At 39.3% G+C, this 23290-nt stretch overlaps 3 protein-coding genes across 5 annotated transcripts; 2 read left to right on the top strand and 1 right to left on the bottom strand.

Moving 5' to 3' along the window:
• Positions 1 to 9213, top strand: LOC147225706 (uncharacterized). The gene is made up of 5 exons (XM_086162375.1): positions 1 to 394; positions 4256 to 4471; positions 5497 to 6057; positions 6945 to 7102; positions 7320 to 9213. The coding sequence occupies exons 1-5, from the start codon at positions 325 to 327 to the stop codon at positions 7362 to 7364; spliced, it is 1050 nt and encodes a 349-aa protein (XP_086018501.1). The 5' UTR covers positions 1 to 324; the 3' UTR covers positions 7365 to 9213.
• Positions 9214 to 10232: 1019 nt separating this feature from the next.
• Positions 10233 to 17170, bottom strand: LOC147225705 (uncharacterized). Of its 3 annotated transcripts, none has more exons than XM_086162091.1 (12): positions 17123 to 17170; positions 15881 to 15958; positions 15549 to 15588; positions 15266 to 15429; positions 15071 to 15152; positions 14078 to 14261; positions 13836 to 13909; positions 13595 to 13671; positions 13409 to 13509; positions 13241 to 13329; positions 12783 to 12953; positions 10233 to 12039 (listed from the first exon to the last, which is right to left on the bottom strand). In XM_086162091.1, exons 2-12 carry the CDS (start codon positions 15944 to 15946, stop codon positions 11894 to 11896), a joined length of 1194 nt encoding a protein of 397 aa, XP_086018217.1. In that variant the 5' UTR covers positions 15947 to 15958; positions 17123 to 17170; the 3' UTR covers positions 10233 to 11893. The 3 variants fall into 3 exon arrangements, with proteins under 3 accessions (XP_086018217.1, XP_086018216.1, XP_086018218.1); XM_086162090.1 differs by lacking the exon at positions 17123 to 17170 and adding an exon at positions 16231 to 16503; XM_086162092.1 differs by lacking the exon at positions 17123 to 17170 and adding an exon at positions 16231 to 16501 and having other exon boundaries at positions 12804 to 12953.
• mmachc (metabolism of cobalamin associated C) lies at positions 16788 to 19135 on the top strand. Its single transcript, XM_086162093.1, has 5 exons — positions 16788 to 16895; positions 17075 to 17272; positions 17681 to 17833; positions 17930 to 18106; positions 18268 to 19135. The coding sequence occupies exons 1-5, from the start codon at positions 16806 to 16808 to the stop codon at positions 18448 to 18450; spliced, it is 801 nt and encodes a 266-aa protein (XP_086018219.1). The 5' UTR covers positions 16788 to 16805; the 3' UTR covers positions 18451 to 19135.
• Positions 19136 to 23290: the final 4155 nt, after the last annotated feature.

Raw genomic sequence — 23290 nt, 5'->3', positions numbered from 1 at the left:
TGTGATGTATATACGTGTGCTTGTCGGGGGAGGAAGAGGGCTGAGAGAGAGAACCACTGACTATTTTGAACACGGAACACGTGGCACTGTTTCTGTCGAGAGAGAGAGAGGGAGAGAGAGAGAGAGAGAGAGATGGGGTGCGCACTTTCCTCCTCTAGTCTGTCCCTTTCCAGCCACGCGTACACTGGCAGAGCCGCAGGCTGCACGGCAGAAAACAGAAGCCGATCGGGACTCTCCTTTCCGCACCGGCAGTGTTTGGGATTTCAGACGGTCCCGGGAGGAGAAGAGACACAACGGAACTGATCGGTCAATTTGAGGATATAAATGATGGAGACTAAACTCTGTATTTCCCTCTGCGTGCTGCTACTTCTGAGTTTAGGATCTGCGAAACATGGTGAGTGTTTACACCTTTCTATTTATTTATTTATTCGTTTATTTATCTTTTTGTGTGTGTGTTTATTTATTTTTTTCTTATTTATGTAATTATGTACATGTATGACCTTACATTTCGAAGTGGACCATGTGTTCCCTTCAAACACATAGGAATATAAATTAGCATTCCTCTGTGTTTTATTTCATTTCTGTCTGACACTAAACTCACAAAGCAGTCAGTGGGAAGTGGTGCACACTCTATATTTAAATGAAATTCTATGTTTAAATTGTTTAATGTAATGCTGTATAATTTCCTGTAGTTTGTTTTGGGAGAACATAACTTGCCAAGCCCCTGGAGGAGTTCAGAGGACACTACATTGGCTTATTTTCATTCATTTCCTAGTCATTTCATCCTCCCAATGTGATTGTGAACATATTTATGTCCCTGCATCAACTTCATAGATCCTTTGTGTTAGTACGAGAGACAGTTTTTAGTTCCTTAATCTGACGATTGGCACATTCTAACTTGCCTACAGACAAACCATGTCTCAATTTCAAACCTCCTTTGTTTGGTTGTAAGTATAGATAGATAATTAGTCCTTTTTTGAAGCCGCCTGCTTTTTGTGAAGGAGTCTTTTACCTTCACCCCCAACTTCTTTTTTCTTTCTGTATGTAACTAACCCCTATTCCACAGCGAGTTGGTCACACCTCCCATTTTTCTCTACAATCTATTTCAAAGACTTTCTCCTCTCCCTCCTTATCAGCACCAGCATGACGCACATTAAAATGAAAGGAAACAGAATTGTTGATATTTGAAAACGTTTTTACTTTGCACTGCCCTTTCTGCTCTCCAAGCTGGAATTCAAATGAAGAGGAAACAGTGCAGCTCCACTTATGGACATTTATTGGCTGTAAATGAGCAGGAAAGTACATAATGATAAATGTCACTTCTAGGTACGTGATGCAGCTCACTGTTATTTCCCTGTGATTATTTGGATTGGCTCAGAATGCAGAACGCGGACGTTATGGTCGAAAAGTTCATAGGAGCCTGTGACCAGATGTTGCACAATATGTTTTAAACATGTATGTTTAAAATAAAGTACCGCTGTGGAATTAAAGCCCAGGATGTTCAAGCACTTTCGGACAGAGTAAATAATACGTAATTATCTTGTTTCCCCATTTATACCTCATTACTCCTGTGGACTCGTCCTTTATTTCTCTAAGAGTAGTTTTGATGTACAAATACCCTGCATAGTGATGAGTTGGAAGTACTACCAAGAAAAAAAGCACAGAGGTATTATCAACAGAAACCTGCCTTTAAAGCATCCAAAATGAAAGTACTCATTATGCAGGCTGTTTGTGTGTGTATTTATAAGTGTGTGTTTGTGTGTGTGTGTGTGTGTGTGTGTAGTATAGTACATCATGTGTTTTATAACCAACATGTTGCTTTTATTGTTCAATTCTTTTTACTGTATGTGGTGAGCTGATTTTAGATACTTTCGGAAGACTGACAGAAGGATAACTGCATAATACCAATCCAAGTTTTTAATGCACTAACACCAATTATATAACATATTTGTAAGGAAGTAGAACATCAAACATTTAAAAGCCTGAACATAAAAATATGGCAGTTCATCCGAAGTCTTCATCTGGAAACTAAAGCTTTCCAATTAGTTTTGTGGACCGGGAAGTATTTAAGTCTGAAATGTACTGGAGAGGCTGTATAAAGTATCTTTAAATGGAACTAACCAAGTATAGGACAAGTGCCTTCAAATTGCGCATTACATAAGTAAATGCAATTACACATTATCCATCACTGCTCCAGCAAATTAAGAGATGTCAGTTACAGCACCACCATCACAGCTTTGACAAGGAAGATTCTAGAATATCAAATATCTACCAGGACTTTCTCCAAAGCACCAGTTTACGTATAGTTCCTGTGATTGAATTAACATTTTGACAGTTAAAAGAGTCCTAGCGGATTTTAAACTTCATAATATAACAGAGCTGGCGTTATTTGATGATCACAAACCTACAAGAAATATATTTACTTTGGAGCAGTAATCAACTCAATTTTGGATTCCCATTAAATATATCAAACTGCATCAAAAATGTGCCACCTCAAAGGTAGAACTAACAAAACAGAATATACATTAACTGCACCTTTGACAACCAGGCAGATAAAACACTTTATTTGTATTCACTTATAAAGATGTATCTATTTCACAGAGGCTTTTTTGTGTAAAAGTGAAAGCTGATTTCAATATATATGTGTATATATATATATATATATATATATATATATATATATATATATATATATATATATATAAACCAAGGATTTAGACACTAAAATTTGGGTAAAACTGTAGTCTAAACTGGAGATTAAAAGGCAGATGAAACATAGTTTATCCTAGTGTAATCTGTCTATTCTCAATCATCTGGCTCTGGAATATGCAAAACAATCAATAAATAAAAGCTAGAATATAAATCCATTCCTTGCAAGCATTACATAATAATTGATGTGGCTGAAATTCAACTAAGATGTTCAAGATGTAACATGTAATTTGAGGTCAGTAAACACTTGGTACATGTGCGGATGAAAAGCCCAAGTACCCCTCCTCTGTTCAACCTTTTAAGAAAATCCTCCGTTTATCAGACGCTATTGGGGCAGACAGACTTGCGGAGAAACCACTGGCTGTTGATTTCACTGGCAGGGTCAAAATGTGAGCAAGAACTCTATCCCAAGGTACATGGTGAAAAATTGCAAGACCGTGATATCTAGAGAGAGCAATGATTGGAACAGTGGTCCTCTGTATGAATCTGCACACACATATTCAGGGAGCAGGAGACACACACACACACACACACACACACATATATATATATACACACACACACACACACACACACATATATACACACACACACACACACACACACACACACACACACACACACACACACACACACACACACACACACACACACACACACACACACGTATACATATTCACATGCAAAAATACTCTAGGATTTTAGCTATGCTGTCCTAAAAGAGCTGAAGTGAGGGAACAAGGCCAGTATTATACAGTACAGCCAAGCACCTCCGTTTATTTTGGAGTGTGAGTGTTTTTCTATCAAGTTCAAATCTCTCTCTCTCTCTCTCCTCGCTCCGTGCATATGGCCATTTGTGCAGTGATGAACTGTGTGAGTGATAATGGAAGTAAAAAAAGGCATCATGGCAATGTGTTCCTGAGTAGTAATGAGATTATAATGCTTTAGTGTTCTGTTTTCCATCCAAGGAAGAAAGAAGAAACAATGAGGAGAACCTGCACAGGAAAGACTCAAGGACTACGAGACAATGAGAGCAAAACTCAAGTTGATCTTTGAAATCAAATTACTTAAAATCAATATCTTTGGTCTCATGTGGGCTGAAATAAAAGACAATCAGAATCAATCTTACTACTATCAGCATCTGTGAAATTGCTTGTTTAGTTTTAAGGTTTATGTTTCCCCATGTTAGCCTTTCAAGGAATAGTTCATGACTGAAATCATGTCAGAAAGACAAGTGTAGCTCAGTTCAGCTGTAATGTTATAGAATAAATAGTAACAATGATTGAAACTGTGAAAATATGGACGTTTCTCTGTCAAAAGTATAATTAATTATTGTAATAGTCGATGTAGAATGGTACTTATCATTTGAAGCTCTAAGGTGGGCCTGATATTGGCTGCCACATGCTTTACTTCATGACTAAACTAAATGGAGTATTTAATGTTGAGAGTATTTGTTGTCCCAGATGTGCAGGTATGGTCCAAGGTATGGTGCATTGTGATGTGAAAAGGAAGTGAGCATTTATCCAACTTGTTTGTCCCCATTTAGATGAGGTCCATGCTGCTGCAGTCTCACCTACAAACACTGCTTCCAGGGTTGAGGTTTATGCCACTATCCCAGTTACAGTACCTGTCCTCGAACACATCAGCCATTCCGAGGATACACCTGCACCGAATGGCCCGGATACAAACTCAAGTTCTAAGAGCAGCACAACTTTTAGATGGGAAAATACCTCTGTGACATCCCAGCCAAGTGAGGATAATGGTAAGTATGCACTTTCAACTTGTAATGTGTTTCTGAGTTTGCTCATAGGCAGAGTTCTATCTTATAGACAAGAGCACAGAAAAGGAACTGTGGTTATCTATTTTTAAGAGAATAGTAGATGAAGGTGGAACAGTTGTGTTTATATTAGGCTTAGAGAGAATAGTTGTAATAGGGGAGAAGCCGTTCTAAGAGAGAAGAGGGTGAGAAGTGATTAACTGCAGTGTGGCATTTGACAAGTAAGTGAAATCTTCCCCCACCATCCTCAAGTGCATGCGCCCACATGCACACAAACACACACATCCAAGAATTACGATGACATATTGTTTTACATACAACACAATTAAATTTACATATTCATTCAATCACATTTTCAGGCACTTGAATTTTACATCTGAGTAAAGACTGCATATAGCACACAGCTGAGTTAGCCAGCATGTTTATGGTTTCACATTCCTGTCCTAATACCAAATCGCTCTGATGGAATAAATGCCTCACAATTAAATGTTTATCTGGTGCTAACAGCAGTGGAAAAAAAAAAAATCAAAAAGCTTTTAAGGCATCCGGACCAATTCAGTCAACTCACCCTCAGAAAACTTTCTTCCCACTACAAGTAGCCCAAAAAACTTAAATAGCTGCTCTGTTACCATAGAAGAATATGTTCAATTTGTCAGAAGACAGAATATAAGTGTCACAGATGAACAAAGTAAACAACAAAAGGCAAAAACACGATGTCACTTAACTTAACAGTGCACATATTAGCACTTTATTTACATTACATCCACTGAGAATGTGAAGTCACTTGAAGTAGTAAATGCTTTTGATATACTTTAGTATTTACAACCACCACTTCCCTTTGGCCATAATGATTATTACACCAACAATCACTTTAAAAGATCAGACAAAAGAATTTATATTGGGCCCCTTGCACCTTTTTGAACCCTTTTTTTAAACAGTTAACATTTTAAAGTCTAATTTAAAAGAACTGAAAATCAAAATGTGTCTTTCACTATGCCTTTTTTTTGTAGAGACCAACTTGGTGTCTGCCACTCCAGATTCCTATTCTGAAATAAATGGGACCCTTCCAAAAGAGTTGACACCACAACCTCCCTATGAGAGCCCCAGTACCACCTCTCACACCACCACGACCATTCGTAGCACCGGCTCCACACACACGGCACACTCTGTAAGCATCGAAACACCAACCACCAATTCACACCATTCTGCCGTTCTACCCCCAAACTCCAACACAACGTCAACTCAGCCCAGCATCACTAAAACACAATCACATACTTCTTTGACAACACTAGCGCCGGCCAGTGCATCGCCCGAAATGAAACCACAGCCTACAGCGTTCATCCAGAGCACCCAGTTCAGTTCCGCGCTTTGCACCGGCTGTTCCCAAGAGACCCCCAACTCTTTGGCAACGACTCACGAGTCATCCCAAAGCACTTCAATACAGCCTGGCACTCATCTGGAGACCTCCAGTAAAGCCCACCCAAAGACCACTGTCACCCAGCCAAGCAGCCCCTCCACCCCGACAAAGGCTCATGCAGACACCCCATCCCAGCTCAACGTGAAGGGAGACAGTAAGTAAATATCTTCTGTGTTGGTATATAAATTTGCTGTAGGCGATTCATCGCCTGGTTATTAACAGAGCTTATACAACAAAGGAAACAGTGTTCTTTGTTTTCAAGCACAAGCCAGCTTTTTGCTTCTACACACACAGGCACAAACACACACCACACAGGCCCGGGCTACCAAGTCTACAAGTACTGTCACCACCAACGGCTCCACAATCATGTCTCTGTGTAAGAAAAGGGACAGAGGCAGTCATGGGACTCTCCACCCTTATTCATGGTTTTCTCCTCTCTTTCTTCTAAATAATTCATACTGTCAGTGTCTGTATCACTTCGGAGCATATAGAACACATATATTTCATATTTTCCTCCGTAGAGACATTTTTCCAGGATATCGTTACAAAAGACGAAAAGCCAGCTCTGCTGCTTTTCTCACTCGATGTGGTTTTATTAGGCAATGCTTGGCTCTTTGCCTCTTTCCATTAGCCGGAGAAAGAGGGATCCTTCACCACTCTGTGGTTGTTGTTACTCCCGACAAGAGAATATAACGACCCTCAAGTTAACAAACAGTCTTTCTTAGCAGCATTTATGTGGCAATAATATCACCGAAACATAGATAAGTATGAGATTTCTGTGTAAGTCAGCAATACTCAAAGAAACTATAATAACTGTCCCATGTTTATACAAAAGCGTTAAAAAGTGAGAGGACGAAATCAGAGTGAAGCACCAGATGACGTGGTGTTTTTATTTTAAGTAGACACAGACAAATCCCCAAGTGTTTAGCCGATATCGATGGTGCTCATCTGACCATAGCTTGTTAATAACAGGGTAAAGTTTATTGGAATACAGGAGAAATGCGCCACCTAATGTCTCAATTTTTTTTTTTCATATTCAAGCAACGATGGTTCATGAGTCTCCCACATTAGATCCTCTCCTGGCTGGCTTGGTATCAGCCTTCATCATCACTGCCGTTATCATCACGCTACTCCTCTTCCTCAAACTGCGCAGAAGAAACAACAGACCAGAGTTTCGCAGGCTACAGGACCTTCCCATGGTAAGCGGCTCGGTCACACAAAAGCAACGCAGGCCCGTTTCATCTGCCAATCATTGCTGTAGCCTTTAGCTACTGTTGACTGCAAGCAGTAAATATATGCCTGAACCCATCACAACGTGAAACCCCACAGTTATCTGTGTCAGCCTGGACATGTGAAAATTAGAGTCTGTGAACATGCATTCATGTGTTTGTGTTTTAATTCATTTTTCCTTTGCAGGATGATATGATGGAGGACACGCCTTTGTCCATGTACAACTACTGACACTGGAGGCACAATGGACGTTTGGAACCAAAATATAATCAGGCTCATTCTCATGATTGACCCTGCTGTTCCCTATTATCCTAACCAATAGAATTATCGGTTGGTGTAAACATATTTCTGGGTGGCTACAATCTGTCCAGCTCATTGATGTGTGGGAAAAGACATTACATAACCTCCAACTGATGGTGAAGATGTCAATAATGGTTGGGTTGTCGGGAATTGCCCATTCCCACATTTGCATTTCAAAAAATCTGCTTTTTTCACAGATGGCATTTTGATATGTCATTGCAGGTAAACAGTGGTGTAGGGCCTGGCAATTTATTATCATACAATATTGTATAACTGTGAAATATATAAATCATTTGGAAATTCCCATAAAAACTGCAGAAAGAGTGCCTTAAAATGTTTAACTATCCCCTAAAAATAAGATAAAATTGTCCAAAACCATACTGGAAGAAATTAACCAGGTAAATCAGAGAAATAACAAGTCAAGAAATTACATGAAAAGTTGCCATAAATTTACTGAAAATTCAGGCAGATATTACCTGATAATTAGCAAGAAATCAGCTAGTATAATCTACCCGAAAAACACGCTGAAATCACATGAGAATTAGTGCAAAATTAGTCATGAGTTATAAGAGATAACCCATTGAGTATTACAAAGGGTACTATTTCTAAATATAGTTAAAAGGTCAGATCGTCATCTCCATGTCACAGTGCATAAGTGCAGTTACATTTGTATTCACTGTACCAGAGATACATCTATTTGTATTTTGCATCTGCTTTGTTATTTTCCATATGCAGGCAGATATTGCAGTACATATGACTATCCAAAAGTGGTATGTAATATTTTGTTTCACACAGCCCTATGCAGTTATATTTATGAAAATAAATTATCGGTCAGGTCGATAATTTATTTTGATGAACCAGGCTGTGCAATTTTACATACTGGCTGTTACACCGAGTTGAATGGGACCACAATTTGTTTTATCTCTAATACCTGTATTTGCGCATCAAAATGGCAACTGTGAAAATGGTCCAATTGGTCAGTGCCTCTGTTGATTATGGCTCAAAATTATTTCAGCCCGAACTTTACAGGGTTGGGGTTGTATAATGTCCTTATTTCTGTTTTTTGAAGTGAATTAAGTATAAAGCTGGAGGCAGAACATCTGCCGTGTCCATTGACAAGGTGGTTCGCTCCTGGACACAGACTTGAACGGACCCGTCATATGATTATCTAAAAGCACTGGTCAATTTTCCTTTTTCAGCAGTTAATTTTGTCAAGTTTGTCACAGTCAAATTGACTCAGAGGCCAGAGGGGAGAAAACACACCGAGCAACTGGCCTGAACACAGTGTTAATGAGGATGCACTTTATTTTTTTTTTAAAGGTGAAAAAAAAAATCAAAAAAAATTTTATTGATAACTTTTTGTTTGCAAAAAAAAAGTTTGAGAATTTGTATCTGTGTGTTTTTAGGTTTGTTAGTTTGATGTATGTATGTGTGTGTGTGTGTGTGTGTATGAGCATATGTGAGTGTTTGATTTTCAATTTTTTCTTTTTTTTAGGATGGGGGATTATTTATGAGGGGGGATTGTGCGGTCTTCAAGCAGTTTGGCTGCAAGATTTTGACTTTTTTCAGCTCTTTTTGGCAGGGGGCTCAGTCCAGACGAGTGCCTTACAAAGTTATTTTCCAATCCGCCCACAAAGTGGTTCTTGTAGAAGCTAATAATGTCACAAGTTCCAGTAACATAAAAACTGGAAGTAACAAAATCATTTTTCTTTCTCTGATGTTAATCAAATGTAATAACCTGTCAATAAAACAAGTTACTACTCTCTCTGGCAAAAATAAACGTGGAATTGGTTCAGAAATGTTAGTTCATTACTGGCAAGTTATCAACTCCTTCATTTCTACTACACCTTGAATGAAAAGAATATGCTTTTGGAAGATACTACATTATCGGTGTAATAGAATGTTGATTTCTGCCCTCCCCCAGGATTTTCTGCCGCTCTGTTTCAAACACACCCTCAGGACATGTTAGGTGTTCTGACTTGCCTTTTTGACATCATGACTGAAACTTTCTGCTGCTAAGTCATTCATTCACTTGTCAATAATACTCAGTTATAGTATGCAAAGATGTCATGAAACTTTTCATCCCACCTGGGCTGATCCCATGGCACCTTCAACTCACAAAGCAAGTTTACTGATATTCTCCTAATTATACTGTTGTCATGCTGTATATTTACTCACCTCATGTCTAAGATGATAGTGGACACATAAGGACAGCAATACACAGTACAGTGTCAATAAACTAGTTCAGGCTCATTGCTGCATTTGAATCAGATTTATTCCCACTATTCATGAGAAAAAAAAATACCCATTAAGTTCAGGTTTTGGTCATATTACCTGTACATTTAACTGAATTCACATACAGCGTTCTACTTGAAAGCAGCATCAGTTCCAAGAAATCATGGTGCCCACTGTCCTCAGCCCTGAGGATAAGTGCAGCCTTTTCAAGGTTTCTCAAGAGGTTCTTGAGTGCAGTAGACTTTTCTTAAATTCCAAGTTAGACAGATTCCTTTTTTCAAACTCATTAAAATCGCATTTTTGTGTGCCATTCATCTTTACATCCACTTACAAACAACACAACTGCTAACTGATGATGTGGCCAGGATTTGCCATGAGGTGCAAAAGTATCATCAGTGCTAAGGCTTTGCTATCTGCTGTTGTTAATTGTCTGTTTCTTGATTAAACGATTTGTGAATCTGCGTTTGTTTCAAGTTCAGTTTATCTTTGCTATAAACTGCCTCATCAAGAAATGAAAAGGCTTTCAGATCATCGCTACTCAAAACAAAGTCGGACTACTCATAACACTGAACCAGACTTTTATTGAGACGAGACAAACGTTTTGTTTTACATCCCTCAAGAGAATCAGTGTGCATCACAGCACAATACTTGGCAAGTGCAAGAAAACTGCACTGGAGAACATTCTCTGGCCGCAATAACAAAAGTTTCTTTTGTTCACAAAAACAGAAACAATTATTACAGAGCAATGCGTTGGTTTGTAAAATGTTAAGTACTACTGTTCAACTTTGTTTAATAATAAGAGGTCAAACCACATGGATAATGGTTCTCCATATACGAGTTGGACTACATCTATGATCATTTCAATCATATGGATGTCCACAGCTCAGTCCAATACAACCACGGGTAGAAACCTCAATGGGGGGTCAGGCAACCGGTCTGGTTGCTGAAATATTCAATAGCCGAACAGATTGACTCATGTCGGGCATTAGTGCATTTAGGTTCCATAGCAGCTGGGCCTTTTAGTTGCTTCTATTGTATTAATGGATTTTGATTTCCTTTGTGCAGCTGCATTAGCAGGAATCAAAGCCCATCCCTAGTCACTTACCTCCTCCATTGCAAGATGCTTTCTGTGTGGGACAAAACCCATTTGAACATTCTTTATAGTTTTACTGTGCCTCTACAGGGATCACTTCATACATGATTGTCAATTCAAGCCCGTCAGAACACAACATTACGGAGAAAACGATTTCAAAAATATAATTCATTAAAAATTGAAGACTGTATCTTTATACAATGAGCAAATCAGTGTTACATTCAGCAAAGTGGCATGAGTCGTGGTGACTCCTTTGTGGCATATTGTTGCAGATAGATAAAAAGTCATGTCAAGTCAACAGATTTGTGATGCTGAATTCTATTTCAATCCTATGCTGAAAACCAAACAGATAGCGGGCCAATCACTGAGTCTTTGGCCAAAACCTTGGAGCCATAATTTGCATGTTCTGTGCTACACAAAGCTTGTGGCAACATTTAAAGCATTTTATCCTGGCAGGGACTGAGTTTCACAATTTTGTGGCCAAAGGTTTAGACCAGTCAGGCTTGCAGCGGTTATAAATTTGTGCAGAGCTTCCTGAAATACGCACTGGTTACACAATGCAATCCCCTTCAAAATGGTCTTGAAACAGCTTCCTGTCAGTTTGCTCATAAGAATTAAGACACAAGGATTGCTAGAGAAGTTCATTTGGGGAAAAAAAATCTTAATTGTCCATTACGGCTCTCAATCTAACAGCCAATTTACCGACTTGATGAAGGGAAACAATGTTTTAAAGAATGGAGTTCAGAGATCACCAGTTTATGTGAGCCAAGTAATTTGTTCATGCAGTGTGGCAGCAGGAGGCTTGGCAAATTGCAATTAACCAGACAGTTTGAATAGTCTCTTGGGAAAAAACTGGCTTGATTGTGCATCTGGGTACCTTAGATAAGTAGTATTTCAACAGAGAGTTTCACAACACTGGAGAACCTCCCTGTTTTTCAAACGCTGATGTTTTGTGTAACTCAATCTTATGATTTTAATGTCATTTCAGGGTGGCATGGTGGTTAGCCTCACAGTAGACAGTTCCAGGCCTTTTATTGTGGAGTTTTCATGTTAACTGAAGACTCCAAATTCTCTGTAGGTGTGACTGACAATGTAATCCAGGAGTGTGAAGGACCTTATGCTAACAAAAAGGTTAAAGGTCATTTATACTGAGGTCTGATCCAATATCTGGGTACAAATCATCATCATCCTCCTCCTCCTCTAGATCAGTTCCTTGGCCAGCGACCTTATTCCATCTGGGGTGAACGCTGATCCCTACTCGTTGCTTATCATGAAGATCTGGTAGTTTAAAAGAGCAGAATAGAATTTAGTTTGGAAATCATGTAGGCACAGAGTACCACAAGTGCTCAACTGCTATGAAAAAAATTCTTGAACGTGTATGTGTGTGTGTGTGTGTGTGTGTGTGTGTGTGTGTGTGTGTGTGTGTGTGTGTGTGTGTGTGTGTGTGTGTGTGTGTGTGTGTGTGTGTGTGTGTGTGTGTGTGTGTGTGTGTGCGTGCGTTTGGAAACAATTGTGTCAAATCACTTTGGGAAACATTTAGAGCAGAGATTATAATCTCTTCCGGGAACATTAACCTCATGTTACAGTAATTGTATGAACCAATGAACACAAACATGTTTTCTTCATCTCACATAGTAGAAAACATCCTCTTCTTAAAAATAAATCTAAAGAAATGTATGCATATTTTTTGTTAACGGCAGCAGATTCATACTGTTATATGAAACTGGTATATATTTCCTCTTACTTTCGGCAATAATTGGAACAAGTGTGTTTGGTAAAGGATGCCCTTGAAAGACCTATATTTTAATTGACATTGTTTGTGTTTGTCTCACTGAAATGTATGTGCTGCACTTTTGATAAACTAGGTGTTTGTGTTAAGTGTGTCAAAAATAACTTGAGTCAGATCATGGAGAAGGAAACAGCAAGAGAGCCCAGCAAGAGAAATTGCAGACTGATGAATTGGCAGTAATTTGCTGTACCTGTAGATGAACCACTAAACCACACTCAAACACACTACTCACTGAGAAAACATTTGCTCTCACTTGGATCTTTATCATCCAGCCATGACAGGTCATCTGAACTAATTTCTGCCAGACTTGGGGTTGGACTGGAGTCCACCGAGTCAGAGTGTGGCTCCTCTACCACTTTGAACAGACTACTACGGCTATGAGGGAGTAGGACAGTTGGAGCACCTGGAAATAAAGCATACGAAAAGAACTGGCTACTAACAGTTAAAAGTGTGTATTGGCACAGATTTAGATTTTATAATGCACCTCTGAACTGTAGCATGCATGTTGAGCTTCATGTGCTTTAATGAGTCAATGCCCACAATTGAAATCCCAGTAAATGTTAGAATTCTGAGCAAAAAATGTAGAGATCTATGTTATGCTATTTAAGAGCAGTTGGGCTACCTCACTTCAATACAAGAAAGGCTGTAACATGGTTTAGGTGTGAGGTGAAGGGAGGCAAAATGACTTGCCTGCAGTATGTGCTGACTGTAAAGGTGTTGATTCACATTCTTTGAGGTCAAGGCGCCTGACCTCATCCTTCAGTTCTGACACTGTTGCACTGTTTTAAGATATTTATTCAGTCAGTCATCAGCCCAAGACCCACACACACACTTACATGCACATGCTTACACATGTACCTGATGTTGCAAACCTCTCGTTGAGTGCGGGAATACTGAGAGACAGCCTTGGCCAGATCAGAGCTATGAACTCTGTACCGATCTGTCAGCTCCTGCAATGTCTGAACAAAGCACACAAAGCACAAGTTAAGGATCTGATAGAATAAAAACACACCTCTCCTGAAGGCAATGTAAAAATGGATGCACCTTGCAGCTGTGCTCATACTGCCTCCTGGTCTCTTTGTTTTCAGCCTGCTTCAAGCGCATGTCTTCCTCCTGTCTCCCTGTCAAGGGGCAAAGACAGAATGATGTTTGAGCAAGACTACGCTTGTCTACCTTTTACAGGCCAGCATCAGGGCTCGGACTTGTGCAGTCCTGCTGAATCAAAGAAAAGCTGTGATCTTTTTTTGCATATGTGCTTGTGCATTAGTGCATGTGCGTGACTCACTCAACTGAATTTTTATTTCCTCCACCTCTTTTCGCAGGTGTTCCACCTCCTGCCAGTGCAAGTTTGACCTGAAACTGTAAATGCAAACAAACCTGATAAGAAGGTTCAACACCTGTCTCAACCAAAATAAAAAATATTCAACAGATACATTCATTCAGATGTACAAAGTTGCCAGTTTTAGCTACATCTATCATCTCTTTGGTGATAAGCTACCGGCCTCCACTGCTGCAGCCGAAACATACCTCCCCTCCTGGAGACCTAATGATGTGGCTCTGCTGATTTGTCCTTGCATACTACTCAGTTCTTGTCCAACCTCTGTCCTCCAGTGTTCCATCCGTCTCTCTAACCATGGGCTTTGACCCCTTTTCAACATGTCTTTTTGCCTCTCCATCTCCCTTTGCTCCTTATGCAGCCTGTGAATCTCATCTAGAAATGAACAGAGTAACAATGATTTAGGATAGTAAGGACATGCATTGTTAATATATCAAAATCATCAACATCTTTAATAATAAATGAATGCTTTCTTTATGAATAAAACTGTCTGCTGAGATCTAGGGCTGGGCAGCATGGAAAGCAATTTTCTTGATATTGATAAATATGTCACAATTACAATGTAATAACTGCATAATGGCCAAATGCATGTAATTTCATTCCAGTTAAGTAACAGCTAATAGGTGAAATCCTAAAAATGTAGCCCCCAGACATATTTTAAGGGAACTGTGTAGCCAAACTTTTATACTGAATTATAATTTTGGTCTGATATTATTTGTTTGCATTTTTCACAAGACAACTTATCAATGTCTCTTTTTGTTGCGAATCTGATACAGGATTTGCCAAAAAAAATGTACTAACTATGATGAAGTTCGAAAGAAAACTTCCACTTTCTGAAGATATTCTTGCAATTCCTTTAAGACTTCAAGTTATTTCTTGCTAGTCGTTTTGCAGTTAATTCATCATCACAACTGCTTATCCTGAACACAGGTTTCGCAGGGATGCTGGATTCAGTCCCAGAAACCCCACAGAAGAATGGAGAGGCAAACATGCAAATCAAAGACAGAAAGACTCCCGTCAGAATTGAACCAGGAAATTTCTTACTCAGACGGGAGGACCACTAAACTGCTTTGTTGTTGTTCGGCGACACTGATTGCCTTTCAAATGTTATCAAGTTTTGTGAGTTATTTGTCTAAAACACACACACACACACACACACACACACACACACACACACACACTACCTTGTAGAGCCTGGATGAGATATTGTTGAGACTGTTGCTCCCTTTCCATATTCTGAATTTTCCGGGTAAGGGAGTTTATTGCCTTGGGATAAAAAAACAAGACATTTGGAAATGGGTCACTCACTTACTCTCACACACTCACACACACACACACACACACACACACACACACACACACACACACACACAACACACTTGATTCTGTATGTTGAGTTGAGACTGGACAGCAGCGAGGTCTGACCACTGCATACTGGGGCTCGAGACTGGTGAATGAGACTGCCAAGGAAGGGGGGCTCCAGGGGTAAGAGCATCAGGGCCTGAAACAAAGTCATGAATCTTCTTCCTGACTGGAAACACATCTGGAAAAGGCATGTGATGGGAGAGGTGAACTCAAGTATTACATTAATTGAAATCAGCTAAATCATGGCATGCTGATGGCTACACATATACACACACATAAACACACACACACACTAACCTTCTCCGCCTTTTGTGAGTTTCAGTGAGTTGAGTCTCTCCTGTGGACAAGTACAATACTTAAGGACTCAGACTATATTTCTAAACCTCAATGAGAAACTCATGTGTCTGATCAAACCAGCTGTTAAACATTTCTACCATTTACAGATAGCCCTTCACTACAGTTACGGTTCTATTATGCGAGTTTGCTACTTTGGCTATGGACTATAACAGAGTGCATTTTCTGAAAAGAAGATCAATTTTACTCATGGGATTTACTGTTTAAGTAATAATAACGATAATGCATTTTATTTGAAGGGGCCTTTTATGACACCATGGGACACCGGTACTCACCCTCATCTTTGCCACACTGCCGTCTGCCACTGAGAGGATGGAACTCAACTGGCTGTCCCAGCTCATGACCCTGCTAAGCTACAGGAGAAAACCACCAAGTGATGCAGTCTTTCATTTTTGCATGAGTGCAACATCTTTTCTACGTGACACTGTATCACTGGATACAACTTATGACCCGACATGATATTGATACAGTAACTGTAGACGGCCTTGTGGCAGAAGACGCTGCAATTTAGGACATGTTAAACCAAGTAACGATACTGGAGCCTGCTCAAGGGCACCTCGGTGGGATATGTTGTTATTAACAAGGGTACGTGAAACGCACAGTAAATAATAAGTATAGCTCTTACCAACTGGTGGATGTGTAAAAAGGGCGCGATAGATCGATACAGTCCGGAGCTAATTCAAGTTAGCCAGAGTTAAACGATGTTTTTTCCTCCGTGCATTCAATAACGATACAGTTCGGTTGACTTGAAAATATTCTGGAAACAGCAACAACTCTTCGTGCTTCTTTATACGTAATGCCCTGACAACAGGAAAAGACTATTATACCACCGAAATGATGTAAATATTGGTACAAATGTTGGTGCGGGCTGGCTAATTGAAGAGATTTGGCAATCTACTTTTAAATCCCGGAGCACATCACAGCGGCGTGATGACGTAAGACGCAAGCAGAGGGGCGCTCGGGTGTCGTAGTGATTTAAAAAACAAAAACAAAACAAAACACCAAAAAGATAAGTATTAAAAGTATGCCTAAAACACAAAACAATATTTTGAAGAATATTTATATTTTTATTTTTAATAAGATTATTAGTTTAGCAAGAAGATATGAAAGCAGAAACACAATTTATCTACTTTAGCTCGGCGCAAGAGTAACATAAGAACATCATATCCCATGATGCAAGGCTTTGAGACGCTGAGCACAATGGCAGCTTCCTGCATCAGCATGTGTGATGTCAAAGAGCTTTTAGAGGACTGTTTATCAAAACTTGGATTTGAACTTCATACATTTAAGGTATTTAGAATTTTATCTAGTCCGTTTAAGCCAGGATAAATGACAAGATGTGGTTACTAAAGTTCAAAACTCCCATCCGTTCATCTGCTAATTTGAGCTAAGAGCTTTAGACAGTCCAATAGTCATATCTACTTCATTCATGACATTATAAATTTGGCTTGTGGTTTTCATGTCCGCAGGTTGGTTGGTATAACTCCGTGTTGCCCCCCTCTCTGCACCTGTCTTACCCGGAGGACTGTCTGGCCGTGTTGGTGCTCAGCACTCCCGCCATGTTTGAGCAAGCCTTCCTTCCCTTCATAGAAGAAAGAGGTTGCCAGGGATTCTCTGATCCCATAGACCAGTGTGTCAAACACTTTGTGTCCTCTGCTGTCTCACAGGTGGGAGGGGGAGTTAAAGAGAAATAAACAGAACATTGTTAGCTTCCAAAAGGGAGAGAATAAGGAATAACGTACCATCCCTAGTATACTGGCAGACATCACTGCAACACGCGGCCATCTCTCAACTTGTTGCTACTGATAGACCTTACAAGGCCTGCAAGGAAGCTGTCTGAATTTGATGCTTGATTGTGGATTACATCCAGCATTACTGGATTTAATTAAAAAAAAAAAAAACATGAACAAAAGAGCATGCTTAATGGTGTTGATCAGGTTGTGAATTGCCATTTTCCGAAATACGAATGAAGAAGCTATGCACACTTAATTGTATCTTATCTTGGGGAGGGTGTCGCTGTTATCACTTCAGGATTGATTGTGGATTGCTAAATGTTCCCCATCTCTCCCCTGCAGTGTTTTCCAGGACAAAAGGTAGATGTGAGTTATGACTATGAGTTGCTGCCTAGTAGGAGGCCCAAATTCTTGGCGCAGACTGCTGCTCATGTATCCGGGTCAGCTTTCTACTATCAAAAATCTGATGTCACAGACCAACCATGGGGTGACAAAGTAACTCAGTTTATTTACAATGCACTGTGTACAACGTTTTTTTCTTTAGTCACATTTGTGTTTTTCACTATTGTGAAACTTACTGTTTGCCTGCAGAAGATGTTTGGAGTTTGCATACATCCAAGATATGGCGGCTGGTTTGCCATCAGAGCTCTGTTGGTATTTCCAGGTGTGATGTTGGACCCTGAGCAAGTGCAACCTGTTCCTTCTGACTGTGTACCTTCCAGGGATGGCAGAATAAAGTTGTTGGAGGCTTTCAATTTTCACTGGCAGGTAAAGGATCTCATCACTATTAGTCATGGTACCTTTGGTACATAATAATAATAATATAATAATAATAATAATAATAATAGCAGCCTTAATTATGTTGCAAAAATGGTTTTTTAAGGAATCTTCACATCAGAATAAATCAGATTTCTAATTTGTGTCAATAGGACTGGAGCTACAGAAATATCATCAGTCCAGCTCAGACCTACTCGGAGAAACAGAGGGAGTACTTTCTGACATCACCGTCCCAACGTTTGGCTTTGCTGAGGACCTGGGGTTTGATTCCAGAAGAAGGTGATCAAACACACCACAGCTTGGACCTGCTTAGCAGGGTGAAGGGACATACCTGAAAAAGAAAGAACAGCTGTAGCATCAACGTTTTACCTTTCCATCTAAGCAACTTCACCTCCTGACCTCTGTGTGTGAAGATGTAAATTCAATTTGGATTGGCTCTAGATTGACCCAGTAAACTGAGTCCTAACATGAGATGTCAGTTCGGATTACCCCCTTATGTTGACTCCCTTGAAGGTCTGACCTTCATCTTTTGCAAAAGGATGCATTTCTCTCCTGTCCTTGAATCTGTGCACAACACACATGATTTGTTAAGAAGTCAGTTCCCCTTGAAGCCTTTGAAAAAAGTAAGTGGAATAAGTTGAAAATATTAGAAAGCTTACTGATTATACAGTAATGTTTTTATGGTAAATTGCTATTTTACTGTAATAAGTATGGTATAACCTCATACTGTAGCATCTGTCAGAAATTATCAGAAATAATGAAATTACCTGAAACTTGTACAAAGCTTTTTTAAATTTATTATATTTTCATTTATTTATTGTCCAGTAAAATTGGAGGCCCCATTTGGGATATACTCTTGATATATTTATTGTGGGATACAAAGATTTGATTTTAGCTGCAGTACACTAATTTGAAATTTTACATTTCTTGCTTTAGTTTATTTTGTCATTCTTCATTTTAATATGTGTTTTGTGAAGAGCCAAACTGAATGTTTTGTTACGGTGGCTTAAGTAAAAAATGTTTGGGAAAAAGAAGCTTCAATTTCTTGGCTGGTGGTTTTGAATTTATATTTTCCATTCCTTCCTTGTGTGACATAAACACCTTGCACCTCCAGGGAGAAGTTCAACTTCATTTTTCTGCCAATATCTTACTGATTTTGGAGAACTTTCTATTGGCATAGTATAGGCACATTCACATTATTTGCAGGAATATTTCACCTGCCTTGATTGTTTGGAGGAGATGCTCCATTGGCTCAGTTTATTATATATTTAAATCAATTGAACTACTGCATTTAATAAAACATTGATCTTAATCAGCTCCACGCATCCAGAAGAAAGGGTTTCCCCAAACCTCTCTGGCCCTGACCTAGATAATAACAGTGTGAGATTCACAAGTAATTATAATAGCAATAGTCAATTTTACACCATTCATATTCAAATTTGGTAAAATTACAAGTAGAAAAAATGCTAAAATGCATAGTTAAAGAGCACCAAAATAAGAACATCAAATGAGGTAAAATAAACTCCACAGCCAGGGGTAACTGAAGTATGCAAAATTCCATACCTATCTTGTGTTATGACTCTTACTCTGGCTTCATCAAATTACAAACACAGTGTTGCTTTTGACATGTCTAATTTTGATGTTTCATTTTTATTTCTACTTCAAACATTTTTAGTGAGTAAAACATTGTAGTATAAGTATTCCTGTAAGTTAAGCAGAGTGAACGAAGACATTTTTCTTTCTTGCCAATCAGCTTTATGCATTATAGATGTGAGCTGTCTCTAATCCCCCTGCCTGTTGACAGGCTTACTACTTTCAACTGTGACTGACCTGCCAGCTACTGTTATAGCACCCCACACCACAGTGTAACCCACAGCACTCCATCTCTGCCCTATTGATTCCGTTATTGTATTTTAAATCAAATTCTAAAACACTCACACTTAGATTGGTCAAGTACAACCAGTTGAAGAGTTTTCCCAGTGCTGAGGGACAGAGAGGTTGGTGCTTTTAAAACAGAACATTAACAATATTGAAATAGTTCAATGGGCCAATTCAAAATAACCGAACCAAAGAATGTAATGGAGCACATTAAGAGCTTTTAAGCTATCATTTATAAAGTGGTTTAAACGTGACGGACATTTAAACAACACATCCCTCAGTATTATTTGGGCTTGGTTGTTTAGTAGTAACCTGTTGAACTTTTTAAAACATGTTCTTTGGGCCTTGAAAAGCTGCGCTGTGAAGCAGTGTCCTCTTTTCACCTCTAGATGTCACCGCTGTAGTCTTGATAATGCAGATTGAGAAAGCAGAAGCTCTCCCCTGTTTAAGCATTCTGTAATGTCACTGCAGTTGACCTGCCTCACATGAGTAAAGTACTTTGATTTTGCATATTTGTCTTACCAAAAAGCTTTATTTCACCTCTGCCTGTCTTTATATGTAACATTCCTCCCAAATGATGGAGGTATTAATTCTTTTATGTCTTTTCAGTTCATTGCAGCACCCATTTGCTCTCCTACTGCATTCCTCCCCTGACCCCCTTCTCCCTCCCACGCTATTCTTTCTATCTGTATACTGAATCAGCATTTCAGAGCAGTATGCTGCAAGCCTGCAGAGAGGCACACTACGGAGTTAATTATACTCCCAGATACTCATCCTCCCCTTTGCTCTATCCCATCTCCTGCTCTGCCAGCTTTTTAGGGTGTGTTTACTTCATCTGCAAAACTAGGCAACAAGGAATTCTTTTATAGTCTGAGAGGTTTTTTTTTTCAGTTTTCCCATTGTTCGTTTTCTAACTTTCTACCTTAGTTGGTTTAGAGTCCATATCCCAACGTTCATGTCAGTGGGAAAGGGGGCTGGTAATCTTTGAAGAAGTCTAACACAATGACATCTCCAATTGATTTTGGGATTTTTCAGGTCTGGGGATGGACTATTGGTAATTGATCCAGTTTTTAACCGGACTCGTGTTGCAGGTGTGAAGTTTATACTTGTTGAACGAAGACATTGAAAATAGCTTTCTCTGGAAAATAAATCAGCCAGCAATGAAAAAAGAGAACCCCCTCTTTTTTAAATGTCAACATTTAACAAGGGACAGTACTTGACAATTATGTCATGGTTTTAAGAAAGAAGTATGTGAGGCAAAACTGGGCAGAGATAGTAAAGAGAAAGACAGGGAAAAGGATGAGTGGTATTTCATGAGTCGTGGATCAGTGAAGCAGTGATATCCGCCCACGGACATCAGTTAACTAGAAGAGAGCAGGGAAAGGCCAGCAGCACACCAGCAACAGAGGACGAACTGTGCATTGAGCAGGGTGATGAAAAGCCCAACATCCAGAAACCTTGTGAAATTTATAGTCTTCTTTCACTATCTTTTTTTAATACTTAAGACCAGGGAAATTAAAGAGGCTGGAAACTGGGTCCTGAAATATGCTGGTAATTTAAGAGGAAAGGGGAAGAGCTTAATTATGCTTTTTTTCTAAATTTCCTGCACTTTCCTTTTGCACTTTCTTTTTACAAAATATTCAGATACTTTCTCACAGAGCCCAGCTTTCTTTAAACCTCATTGCTGTGCCCTCCTTCCCCTCGTGGGTGTGTGTGTGTGTGTGCGTGCATGCGTGTGTGTGTGTGTGTGCGTGTGTTTCAGTAGGTTTTAAATGTTTTAACTGTCTGTCTTATCAGTTTTTTGGATTAGCATAATTAACCAGCTCCTGCCACAGAATTCCCACCACAGCCAATCAGCTGTTGGCAAAGGATGCCAATGAGGAGGCTGAAGGACATGATGGGAGTGGTCAGCCAAGAACAGGGGTCTGCAGGGCCAAAGGTGAGGGATGACTATAGAGATTAACAGACCTAGCAAGGTGATCATACCACAAATACTCATTTTATTCTCAAAACTCAAGACATAATCCAATAAATAGGCAAGCATCAGCTCACAAAACCAGAGGTGCCTCTGATGATCATCGTAACGCTCAATTTTTTCTCCTGCTTGCCCGCTCAGTGTTTCTCCCACAGGCATGAGCATGCATTGAGCATGATATCACATAAAGCTCAGACAGAAAGGCACACATTCAGCCGTTAACCATCACTGAGTCGTCATGCAACCAGTCGACTCTCATTCCTACAGTTACCAAGCAAGTGATGTGCAGCAGGCAATGACAGATCAAGTGATCATGGTTGTTCATGAAGTGGAAAGAAGCTGGAAGCAGCCTGCCACGAGCTGGCATATATGCATAGAGTCAGTGTTAAGTGTAACAATCATGGATTTGCTTAAAATTAATGTAAATAAAACAAAGGAGAGGCAGAGTTGTGGAAGGTGTTTCATGGTTTATGCCAGTGCTGATAATGAAACAGGATTATTACTGTTTTTCCTCTCAGGTGAACAACATTCACTATTTTTTCCTCTGAGAATAGGGGGAATAGCCAAACATGATTTCATTTAAACTAAGGTTCTCTGCGGAAACCAGTGTTGTTTAGCCTCATCCCTCTGAGACTGTGATACATTTACCCTTAGAAAACAAGAAATTGGAAAAGAAATACACTTTTCCAGCAGAAAGAAGTCAAGCCTGTGGAAAGAGAAAGTGTATTGATCTGAGTCAAGGCAAAAAAAACAAAAAACAAACGGAAACAATTTCTTCTCCGTTGGTATTTACTTTTGGGGTATTCTTTTATTTTTTTTCTTCTAGAAAATCTTTAATTGAACAACATCATGTGTTCACTGAGTAAAGTATCTCAGTCCAAATAACTTTGCTTGTCAGTGAACTGAGAAAGCTGGTTCATCTATTTACATGCATATAATGAGAGAAATATACAATGAAGAAATTAAAATGAAGACATAGAGAGGGGGTTTTTCCGTCTCCTTACTCAGAGATTCCCATCTACTCCCACCGGGTAAAAGGTGACATAGTGCTGAGCTGATTTATAGCTATGCATTAGGTATTACATCACAACTGCCGATAAACTCTAAATCTACCTCGAACAGTGAATAAAACCCTTCAGTGCTTTGGCTGTCATATACATAATCCGCCTTTATTTTTCCATTCATGCACATTATTTTCAATTCATCATTTTTATTTTTTACAACTTTAGATGTTTTTTGTTAAAAGGCGAAAGGTATATGATTTATTTTATATTGTTTTTTTTTATAATTTTATCTATTAAAGAAAGAGCTTTTATTTAGTC

The sequence above is a fragment of the Fistularia commersonii genome, chromosome 16 (assembly GCF_037954325.1).
Source record: "Fistularia commersonii isolate RoL2024-O1a breed Wild chromosome 16, RoL_Fcom_v1.0, whole genome shotgun sequence".
NCBI classification, from domain to species: domain Eukaryota; kingdom Metazoa; phylum Chordata; class Actinopteri; order Syngnathiformes; family Fistulariidae; genus Fistularia; species Fistularia commersonii.
The sequence above is the reverse complement of the archived record's forward strand: the minus strand, read 5'-3'. Positions and strand labels throughout refer to the sequence as shown.

Coding starts and splice junctions, on each gene's coding strand:
- LOC147225706 (XM_086162375.1), top strand. CDS start 325: ATGATGGAGACTAAACTCTGTATTTCCCTCTGCGTGCTGCTACTTCTG. Junction 395..4,255: donor TTTAGGATCTGCGAAACATG/GTGAGTGTTTAC, acceptor GTCCCCATTTAG/ATGAGGTCCATGCTGCTGCA. Junction 7,103..7,319: donor GGCTACAGGACCTTCCCATG/GTAAGCGGCTCG, acceptor TTTCCTTTGCAG/GATGATATGATGGAGGACAC.
- LOC147225705 (XM_086162091.1), bottom strand. CDS start 15,946: ATGAGCTGGGACAGCCAGTTGAGTTCCATCCTCTCAGTGGCAGACGGC. Junction 15,430..15,548: donor ACTCACAAAAGGCGGAGAAG/GTTAGTGTGTGT, acceptor TGCCTTTTCCAG/ATGTGTTTCCAGTCAGGAAG. Junction 13,910..14,077: donor TTAGGTCTCCAGGAGGGGAG/GTATGTTTCGGC, acceptor TTGCATTTACAG/TTTCAGGTCAAACTTGCACT.
- mmachc (XM_086162093.1), top strand. CDS start 16,806: ATGGCAGCTTCCTGCATCAGCATGTGTGATGTCAAAGAGCTTTTAGAG. Junction 17,273..17,680: donor TGTCCTCTGCTGTCTCACAG/GTGGGAGGGGGA, acceptor TCTCCCCTGCAG/TGTTTTCCAGGACAAAAGGT. Junction 17,834..17,929: donor ACCAACCATGGGGTGACAAA/GTAACTCAGTTT, acceptor GTTTGCCTGCAG/AAGATGTTTGGAGTTTGCAT.